Consider the following 11,161-nt stretch of genomic DNA (forward strand, 5'->3'; position numbering starts at 1 on the left):
TTTTTGGTCGCTATATAGCTACCAATCAGCGATCATTCTGCGACTAAATGAATGAAATAATATATTTATTTAACAAAAAGCTTAGCGACCAATTTTTGGTCGTTAATTGGTCGCTATTTAGCGACCAAATATAAAATGGTCGCTAAATTTAGCGGGAATTAATGGCGCGAGTTATTTGCGACCATATTTAGCGACTAAAATAATTAGTCGCTAAATAGCGACCAATTAGCGACCAATCAGCCACCATTTTATTTTTAAAATTTTAATTTAATTTTTAATTAAATTTTATTTTATTTAAAATTTTAGTACTGTTTTAGTCCATGCACGTTTGACGAGTTGACATGGAATCTGGAGCGTTAATACTGGTTTGAACATGAAAAATTGGCTGCGGTACAAGTTAGAACCCGTGCGTCTTACTAAAAAAGTTAAAAATTTAAAACACACAATCATGAAGTTAATCTAAGTTGAGAATTATTCATTATTCCGTTGTAGTCTAGTCGGTTAGGATATTCGGCTCTCACCCGAAAGACCCGGGTTCGATTCCTGGCAACGGAAAATAATTTTTGCAACATTTTGTTTTTGCTCGCTTCTGTAAGGGTATTACTGTCATTTCAGCAATCTGAAAAACCCTAGTCCTCTCTTCCTCGCTAATTCGCTTATAAAGCAAATCCCTCGGTATTTTAAGACGTTTTCACAGCCTCTCTTCTGCTCCGTGTCGAACCTCGCCTTCCACAATGGTCATCTTCCTTCTTCTTCTGCTTCTAATCTCTTGTTTAGTGTATGTAATGTATCTGTTTGTCTGTGTGTTTTACTGACTGTGTATTCGGTTGTTAAATTAGGCTTCGGAGAAGAAGCTCTCAAATCCTATGCGCGAGATAAAGGTTCAGAAGCTCGTACTCAACATCTCCGTTGGCGAAAGCGGTGATCGTCTCACCCGTGCCGCCAAGGTTTTCCTTTTATTTTCCATTTCTTACGTTTCTCTTTGCTTTTTGCCTTTTGTAACATAGAAAAATGAAATTGCTTGCTCCTCGCTGCTGATCTAAAATTATTTATTTGGTTTTAGGTGCTTGAGCAACTTAGCGGTCAGACCCCAGTCTTCTCTAAGGGTATGCTATTAATGACTTCTTTTTCTTAATTTCCTTTACATTTTATTTTTGTAAATGTTAATTTGATTTGTATCTTGTTGATAATGACATTGAGCAGCTAGGTATACCGTTAGATCTTTTGGAATCAGGCGTAATGAAAAGATTGCTTGTTATGTGACATTGAAAAGATTTGTCTGTGTGTTTTACTGACTGTGTATTCGGTTGTTAAATTAGGCTTCGGAGAAGAAGCTCTCAAATCCTATGCGCGAGATAAAGGTTCAGAAGCTCGTACTCAACATCTCCGTTGGCGAAAGCGGTGATCGTCTCACCCGTGCCGCCAAGGTTTTCCTTTTATTTTCCATTTCTTACGTTTCTCTTTGCTTTTTGCCTTTTGTAACATAGAAAAATGAAATTGCTTGCCTCCTCGCTGCTGATCTAAAATTATTTATTTGGTTTTAGGTGCTTGAGCAACTTAGCGGTCAGACCCCAGTCTTCTCTAAGGGTATGCTATTAATGACTTCTTTTTCTTAATTTCCTTTACATTTTATTTTTGTAAATGTTAATTTGATTTGTATCTTGTTGATAATGACATTGAGCAGCTAGGTATACCGTTAGATCTTTTGGAATCAGGCGTAATGAAAAGATTGCTTGTTATGTGACTGTGAGAGGAGACAAGGCTATGCAGTTGCTTGAGAGCGGGCTGAAGGTGAAGGAATACGAGCTTTTAAGAAGGAACTTCAGTGACACTGGTTGTTTTGGATTTGGTATCCAGGAGCACATTGATCTTGGCATCAAGTGAGTTTTATATGGTTAATTATGTTACAAGTATCTGGGTTTGAGACGGATGTTAGTGCGGTTAATGCATTAATCACAATGTATGTAAAATGTAGCCATATTAATTTAGCACGCTTGTTGTTTGATAAAATGCCCCAGAGAGATATAATTTCCTGGAATGCAATGATATCGGGGTATTTTGAGAATGGAGAGTGTATAGAAGGGCTAAATTTGTTTTTCCGGATGCTTGAGCTTTCAATTGATCCAGATTTGATGACCATGACTAGTGTGCTCTCTGCTTGGTTTTCATTGAAGAGCTGATTTTATGGTTGATATTTATCTCTTTAGATAAAAGCATAGGAATGATTATATGCTCAATAATTTGTAAGATGCTTTTTATGGCTGTCCTTGTTTTCTCATAATGTCAGATGATGGTGGGGACTCTTCTTAATTTTTATTAAAAAAATAAAAATCCAAATACCTAAAATGGGATTGAGATTTAATTGTGTGGTTCTAAATAGGAAGTAATCAATGCCCTAGCTAATAGGACTACATTAATGCTAAATTATCAATTGGGATTCCTGCAATTGGCATGTTTTAGATAATTATAGGTGGAATTTGCAGACTCATGCCTAGATGTTATGTGATTTAGTTATGCTAATTAAAGTAGTTGGATTACCATACCAAAGTTATATGAGACAAATAATTAGATTACTGAGATTTAAGTGTGAATGAGCAATATTGTAATTTATAGAGTAATGACATGTCCCATTTTCTTGATTTATAGCTCTCACATGCTGTTAGCTTCTTCTAAGTGGAAGCTGTTGTGTAATAACTTATCAATCTTCAGTTGAGGTGTTCTCTTTTTTTGTTTTCATGAATCCATCACAAAGTTAATAGCAAATTGATTTAAATGCTGTACATATTTGATCCAAACAATTTTCGATCTTCCATTGTGCAAAATTAGTGAAACATATAGTTATTAATTTCTCACGACAAGGAGGAATAATTTTCTGTGATTATGCGGATCCAGTGAATCTGAAAATTTCATGTATTTTAATTATTCACTTGGATGATGATAATTTCAGGCAATTCATTGGTTGAAATCTTATTATTGGGAGCCTCAGACAGAACAGATTCCTTTCCAAAGAGATGGAACTGCTGAAATCAGGATAGAAATCAAATCAAAACTCCGGGAATTAGCATCATGCTTGAAAGTTAGGCAGAATTCCCTACCTGGTTCTTCACTAATCAAAGGAAAACGTGAGTTTGCAACTCTTCTTTTTCTGTTTCTTTTATACTATGATGCCTTATATTGGTGTTATTCTCTAGCTTATGAAATGCACAGAGTCATTATTTGAGCCTAAAAAAATTTCATAATTGATCTATTTTATTTCTTAGTTATTAGTTATTCGATAATTCTCCAAATATAAATTCACTAATCTCTTAAATCTCATCTTGAAGGTTGCATACATTTCTTGGCAAAAGTTTGGAATTCTTTACTCCTAATATTGCATTCCTTCCTCAAGACTTGGAAGGTAATAATTTTCTCTCACTTGTTTTTATTTACTAATTGAAGTTTTCAGTATTCTCTTAGAGTTATAAAACAATATTATTATGTTATTAAAAAATTACTAATACTATTTAATCACAAATATTATTAAATTAATATAATATAATTATTTTATTGTAATATATTAATAATTAAAAAAATAATATATTAATAATTAATATAATATAATTATTTTATTTAATCACAAGTGCAGTCTGAGCTACTATTTTGCTTTAATCACACTTGACTGATTGACTGTAATTAAAATCATAATCAAAATTGTCTCAATTTACTTTAATTCCTCCTCCCATTTTTATGAATTTAATTTATATATTTTTACTACATATATCTTGTGTAGGAAAATGAATGCCAATCGACAGTGGATGTATAATATTCCTCCAGACAGCGAAGATGGGACAACAGTCTTCCTCATTGATGCCATCATCGTCTGATATTCCTCCAGTTCATAGATCCCTTGGTGATTTACATATGGATTAGCATAATGTCATTTCTCACGTACTTAAATAATATATTTTATGATATGAATTTGATATTATTTGGATCCATTATATATTTTGAGATATTTTAAGTTTCTTAGTGTTGAACTATAGTAATGTTTTGAACTTTTAGATTGCAGAATTATGAAATGAAGTTTGTGTATATATTGTGTTTGATGTTTTATGTATTGGAATGTGTGTGTAAATATTGATATTATAACAGGTTTATGAATTTATTGAAAAAATGATATGAATCAGATTTAAATGCATTTATTAGTGACTAATCGGCCATAAAAATAAATTAAATAATAAATACTTTTTTAACGACCAATTTACTTCACATAGCGATCAAATGCTCTTTCCTGAGGCGATCAAATAACAATGAAATAGCGATCAAAACAGTGACTATTTAGCGACTAAAATTTAACGACCAATTTACTTTCACATAGCGATCAAATGATCTTCCCTGAGACGATCAAATAACAACGAAACAGCGACCATTTAGCGACCATTTAGCGACCAAACAGCGACTAATATTTTTAATACCTAATTTGCTTTGACACCAAATTAGCGACCAAAAAATGGTCGCTGATTGGTCGCTATTTTAGCGACCAATTTCCAGATTGTCGCAAAAAATTTAGCGACTGGCCAAACACCGACCATTTCATTTTGGTCGCTAAATGGTCGCTATTTCATAATAGCGACCAAATTCTGCCTTTTAGCGACCAAAATTTTGGTCGCTAAATCACTGTTTTTTTGTAGTGAAATGTGATTTCTAAAATGATTTTTTTTACTGATTTCATGGTTTTAAATGAAAAAGAATTGAGTTTTGAAAAAGAAAAGACCAAGGAGGATGTCAGGTTCGGCCGCCGAAAGTGAAGTTCGGCCGCCGAACATGGGAAGGTTTCAGGAGTGCTTTTGGCTTCCGAAAGCTATGCGTGAACAAACCAGGTTCGGCCGCCGAACATGGGGGTGTTTCGCATGCACGTTAGGCCGCCGAAGGAGGTTTGGCTGGCCACCTATAAAAGCCCCTCAGACCGAAAATGGGCGAGATTTCTCCCCATTCTCGAGCTCAGGTGTGTTCATGTCCTCCTTTGGTCATTTTCATGTTTTCTCTTCATCTCCTTCATATTTTTATGAGTTCCATGGTTGTTTTGAAGAGTTTTCAAGCTTAGATCAAGTTTTGGGAGCTTGGAGACCCAAGGAGTAGTTTCCTCCCATCTCCAAGTTAGAGCTCGCACAAACCCTCGATCTTCAAGAGGTAAGTGTGGATCTATGCTTTCCTTTACGTTTCATGAAGTTTTAAGATGGTTTTGATGGTTGAGTATGGGTAGATATGCATGTTAGGGTTTATGTGGATTTTATGCCCAATGTATGATAATGTATGTTAATGTGATGTTTGTGTTGGGATTTAAGTTAGTTTTCAAGCCCCTTGAGCATATGGGAGAGAGTATGCATGATTGGGAGAGAGTATGTGAGGTTTGGTTTGTTTTGATGGTTTTGGCCTATGTGGGTCATAAACTATCTATGTATGCTTTAGATGTTGTTTTTGGGAGTTTAAGCTTGTTTAAGCTCCATTGTGCATGGTTAATGATGTATGCATGTGTTTGAGAAGTTGAGTGCTTGTTTTGGGGTGTATGGAAGGTTTGGGAGGCTTGAAATGCACAAAGGCTGAGTTCTGGATGAACTCAGGTTCGGCCGCCGAAGGTGGTTTCGGCCACCAAACCTGCCTGAGGATGCAGGGATTGGCTGCCTAACCTTGCCCCCGAAAGTTGAGTTTTGGCTTGAAAGCAGACTTTCGGCCGCCGAAGGTAATGTTCGGCCGCCGAAAGTGCCTGACTTTCGTCTCTGGAGAGAGGGTTCGGCCGCCGAAGGTGCCCCCGAACCTGCCTGACTTTCGTCTCTGTCTGGGACTTTCGGCCGCCGAAGGTGCCGCCGAAAGTGCCCTGTCCAGCCTTTTCATGAGTGTTTTCTATGCATGTTTAAGTGATGCTTTAGGGGGGTTTTTGGGTAGTTGTTTATGAGTTGTTTAGAGTATGTTTGGCACCTCACTGGAGTCCACCTGTGTAGGATCGGACCCGAGGAACCGAGGTGTTTAGCAGTGTTAGCTGCTTCAGAGTTAGTCCAGAGCTAGCCAGAGGTGAGTGGAACTAACCCTTATGTTTTAAATCAAATGTTTTCAGCATGTTCAAGCATGTTCATGCATCATGAATACCATGTTATGTAATAGGTTGTTTGCATTAGAATTCACGAATATGATGCATTACATAATACGATGACAATGATGTGGATGGATACTGGATGATCCTCTAGCCCTCAGTATGTTATGACATGATATGAAATGATATGATATGATATAGCATGTACGATATGATATGAGATGAGTAGTCCAGGTGTGGCCGTATCGTCCCTAGCATAGAGCATGAGTAGTCCAGATGTGGCCGTATCGCCCCTGGCATAGAGTATGTGGAGTCCAGGCGTGGCCGTATCGCCCCTGGCATAGAGTATTGTTGACTTGTTATGGTACGAGATTGATATATAGAGGGCTATTGGTGACAGATTCATCCTTGAAGTGATATATTTGTGATGTGATGCATTCCATGATAGCATACGTTAAAATGAACTGTTTTCTTTTGTGGTTTCTGCTCACTGGGCTTTTTAGCTCACCCCTCTCCCCTAACCCCAGGTTTGCAAGGTCAGAGATAGTCAGGAGATCAGCAGGTTACGTCCATGGTCATGTTTATGTAATAGAATAGTAGTGGACATGATGTAATGTAAAGTTATGTAAGGATGTAAAAGAGTTATATTGTAATATGACTTTATGTTATATGTTCAGAGTTATAGTATTGTGCTTGGCCCGAGTTGGATAATCCCTTTGTACATGAGTTTTATTTTATGTTGTTCATGTAATGGACCGAGTTTGACGTAGGGTATGCTGACCCTAGGGGTTCTATGAGCTCAGTCATAGTGCATACACAGGTCAAACTGGTTAAAGGTAAAGTTTTAAATGTTTTATGAAAATGTTGGATCATGTTTGGGATTATACCGGCTGTACAGGATGCATTGTAACGACCCGGAAATCCGGACCGCTACCGGCGCTAGGATCCAGATCGACTTAAGGTCGCCGGGACCCGTAGCAAGCCTAACATACATCCTATATAGCTGGTATAATCCCATACATGATCAAACATAAGCATAAATTTTAAAACATAAAACTGTAAACTTCTTCTTTAACCCGTTTGACCTGTGTATGCACTATGACTGAACTCATAGAACCCCTAGGGTCAGCATACCCTTTGTCAAACTCGGTCCATCACATGAAACAACATAAAATAAAACTTATGTATAAAGGGATTAACCAACTCGGGCCAAGCACAATACTATAACTCTGAACATATAACATAATATCATTATGCAATACAACTCTTTTTTCATCAATACATAACCTTACATTACATCATGTCCACTACTATTCTATTATATGTCAAGACCATAACCATATCTCGTCGTCTTCCTGAACTACCTCTGACCCTGCAAACCTGGGGTTAGGGGAGAGGGGTGAGCTAAAAAGCCCAGTGAGCGGAAACCATAAAGAAAACAGTTCATTTTAACTTATGCTATCATGAAATGCATCACATCACAAACATATCACATCAGGGATGAATTTGTCACCCTTAGCCCTCCACATATCATTACATGTCCAACTATACCAGGGGCGATGAGGCCACGCCTAGTATTCACTTACATAACTCATACCATAACATGTCCAACTACACCAGGGGCGATTAGGCCTCACTTAGTGTTCGCTCACATATAACATATTACCAGGAGCGACCTGGTCATTTTATCTCATATCATACCATGGCATATCTCATCATATCATATCGTACTGAGGGCTAGAGGATCATTCAAGATTCATCCACATCATCAACATATTATGCAATGCAGCATATTCGTGAATTCTAATACAAACAACCTATTACATATCATGGTATTCATGATGCATGAACATGCTTAAAACATTTGATTCATTTGCTTTAAAATAAGAGAGTTGTGTTCCACTCACCTCTAGACTAGCTCTGGACTATCTCTGAAGCAGTTGACACTGCTAAGCACCTCGGTTCCTCGGGTCCGTTCCTACACAGGTGGACTCCAATAAGGGACCAAACATACATAAACATAACTCTACTATACTCCCCAAAAACCCCCTAAAACATCCTGAAAACATCACATAAAAACATGCAAGAAAAGTCTGGACAGGGCACTTTCGGCGACACCTTCGGCGGCCGAAAGTCCAGACAGATCCGAAAGTCAGGCACTTTCGGCGGCACCTTCGGCGGCCGAAAGTCCCAGACAGATCCGAAAGTCCTCTTTCGGAGGCAAGCTTCGGCAGCCGAATGCTGCCTCCACAAGGGGGTTCGGCGGCCGAAAGTCCCTTCGGCGGCCGAACCTGAGTTTCTCCCGAATGGCAGAAACTCAGCTCTCCTATGCACATTTCGCCTCCCAAGCTCAAATCATGCATACCATTCAACCAAAACATGCATACAAGCTCCTAGGGGCCTCAAACAAACATATACCCCATCTACAACACTTCAAACATACTCAAACATGCCACATTGTTCAAAAATCACATAAAACCTAACATAGCTCAACTAACTCAAACATGCATTTCTACCCCATAAAACTTATTTAAAACATACAATGAGCTTAAGATCGGCTCTTACCTCTTGAAGATCGAGGGTTGAGGAGATCTAAACTTGGAGATGGGAGAAGTTCCAACTTTTGGTCTCCAAGCTCCAAAACTCGTTCTAAGCTCAAAGATCTTCAAAACCAAAGTTATAAACTTGTAAAAATCATGGAAAAAGGAAGGAAAAACTCAAGATTGGGGAAGAATGGCGGAATGCTCACCTTGGCCGAAATGGGGAGAAAAAGCTCGCCCATTTTCGGCTAAGGGACCCTTTTATAGGTGGCTGGCCAGGCCACGTTCGGGGGCCGAATGTGCCTCCGCATGCATGCTATGTTCGGCGGCCGAAGGTTAAGTTCGGCCGCCGAACCTGGACTTCCCTCGTTCATGCTTTCGGGGGCCTAACGTGCCTCCAAAACGCATGCATGTTCGGCGGCCGAACTTGACTTTCGGCGGCCGAACCTGAGTTTTCCTCCAAGGACTTTTTCATGCAAAACTCATTTTATTTCATACTTAAAACATTAAAATACATGAAAACATTTTATAAAAACATGATTTTACCCTTCTAGAGGTTTCCGACATCCGCGATTCCACCGGACGGTAGGAATTCCGATGCCGGAGTCTAGCCGGGTATTACATGCATAGTAGGCTTGCTACGGGTCCCGGCGGCCTTATGCCGATCTGGATCCTAGCGCCGGTAGCGGTCCGGATTTTCGGGTCGTTACAACCAGAATTTTTATTTTTTCTAGTATCCAGTTGGTACATCTGGGAGAAGAGCGTTACAGTTGACTCAATGTTGTTGTTGAAGCAGAGAAACCAGAGGGCCACCAGGATTCTCCAGCTGTTCGGATGTAGTTGGGCGACTACAAGCTTGTGAAATCGCAGGACCTCAGTGAAGAATGGATCCATAGAAAACCAAAAATCCGCCTTTAGTTGTTCTTCATAAACCATGATGGTATCCTCGGTAGGGATCTAGTCATCCACACGAACATCCGAGTTTGGTGCATAACCCGAAAAAGGTCTTTGGGGATCTGGTAGAGTTTGCACAGGATCTAAAGAATCAAATACCAGCGAAGGACCACTGATACGATATAACAATCGCTCAAAGTAAGTCATGAGTTGTCACCTAAGACGGGGCAATGTGACAAGAGTCTAATAAACTGATACGTGATTCCACTTATAGAAAATAAGATCTAGACACCGTAGCGCTCGGTTCTTCACCAAGATTTGCCCTCTTCGGAACAGGTCAAGTGTTTATGAAAAATTATCGTTAATTGATATAATCTAGCAGATTCTCACTACACCTGCAAATACGAGATCCCCTGTTTGCTAGTCGGTACTAGTCAGATTTTCAGGAGATTCGATAACCAGCTCTATCTTCTTACACTATAAAAGCAAATGTACAGAGAGATTAAAATACACATTCTAACCTCAAAGCAATTTATTATATTCGTTCATTCTATTTTCTTACAGTATAAAAACAAACTGCTTTTAAGCACTAACCACCTCAAAATATATATAATGTATTATAATTTTTTTAAAAAATCAATTATATTGAAACTTAAATTTTATAGTAAATAAATTATTTAAAAATTTTAATAAAAAGTTTGAAACTGAGATATTTTATTCACACGAATTTCTTTTTTCAAATTATTTATCATTTTCGAAATATTTATATATAACACATTTTTATTATTTTTAATTTATATATTTTTTAAAATTTATTATATTTTTATTTAAAATACATTTAATTAAATTTAGTAATATAAAAATTTTACTAATAAAAATAAATTTATTAAAGAACATATTTTTTTCTAAACCTAATAATTTTAACTTAAAATTAAGATCATTGGGTTTACAAAATTTTATTTTAAATTATAATATAAAATTTAACTATGTAGTATTTAATTATAAGTAGAATTAAAAATTTTATATTTATATATAATCTAAATTGCATAACTAATTTAATTTAAATTTTGAATAAAATATAATTTAGATCGAAAAAAATATGAATTTAACCAATTAAATTTAAATTTCATAAATAAAAATAATTTTAATAGCAATTAAATTTGAGGTTAATATTATCATATTTAAATAAGGATTATATATGAAATCTTATTGCTCCTACTCTTCTAATTTTTATATAAAATATAAATTTTAGACTATAAAGAATTATTTAAAAATCATAAAAATATAATTAAAAAATTACTTTGAGCTCAATATGAATTTCTTAAAATATTATCAACTTTTATAGAAAACCATAACTTTGTTTCTTATACCTAGATTATTTTTTCATTTAAAATGATTGAGGAATAATATTTTAACTTTTTTATAAAAATTGGATTTAATTAAAAAAGTTATAGATTAATGTGGACTAAAAATAATATTTCCTTAATAAACCAAGCAAGGATTGCTAGACCTTTTTTCATTAACATCCCCAAATTTTCCCTCTTGTTGTTTCCGTTCCATAAAAAAAAATAGCTGTAGTAATTGTATATTTACCTTCTAAAGGATAAAGAAAAAGGAAAAAAGAAATGCATAATACTGGTAATTATATTTATTTATTTTT

The 11,161-nt window shown here is 36.4% G+C and overlaps 1 protein-coding gene and 1 non-coding gene across 4 annotated transcripts; both read left to right on the plus strand.

The window, feature by feature from the left end:
* Positions 1 to 482: 482 nt before the first annotated feature.
* Positions 483 to 555, plus strand: TRNAE-CUC. The gene has a single exon. It is a non-coding gene; the product is annotated as a tRNA-Glu (tRNA).
* Positions 556 to 592: 37 nt separating this feature from the next.
* LOC110600614 (60S ribosomal protein L11-like) lies at positions 593 to 4,003 on the plus strand. Of its 3 annotated transcripts, XM_043950595.1 has the most exons (7): positions 593 to 737; positions 840 to 947; positions 1,064 to 1,106; positions 1,685 to 1,880; positions 2,948 to 3,122; positions 3,324 to 3,397; positions 3,770 to 4,003. In XM_043950595.1, exons 1-5 carry the CDS (start codon positions 735 to 737, stop codon positions 2,961 to 2,963), a joined length of 366 nt encoding a protein of 121 aa, XP_043806530.1. In that variant the 5' UTR covers positions 593 to 734; the 3' UTR covers positions 2,964 to 3,122; positions 3,324 to 3,397; positions 3,770 to 4,003. The 3 variants fall into 3 exon arrangements, with proteins under 3 accessions (XP_043806530.1, XP_043806531.1, XP_043806533.1); XM_043950596.1 differs by lacking the exons at positions 593 to 737; positions 840 to 947; positions 1,064 to 1,106 and adding exons at positions 1,280 to 1,427; positions 1,545 to 1,587; XM_043950598.1 differs by lacking the exons at positions 593 to 737; positions 840 to 947; positions 1,064 to 1,106; ... (1 more) ...; positions 3,324 to 3,397; positions 3,770 to 4,003 and adding exons at positions 1,280 to 1,427; positions 1,545 to 1,587 and having other exon boundaries at positions 1,685 to 1,884.
* Positions 4,004 to 11,161: the final 7,158 nt, after the last annotated feature.

The sequence above is a fragment of the Manihot esculenta genome, chromosome 14 (genome assembly GCF_001659605.2).
Source record: "Manihot esculenta cultivar AM560-2 chromosome 14, M.esculenta_v8, whole genome shotgun sequence".
Taxonomy (NCBI): domain Eukaryota; kingdom Viridiplantae; phylum Streptophyta; class Magnoliopsida; order Malpighiales; family Euphorbiaceae; genus Manihot; species Manihot esculenta.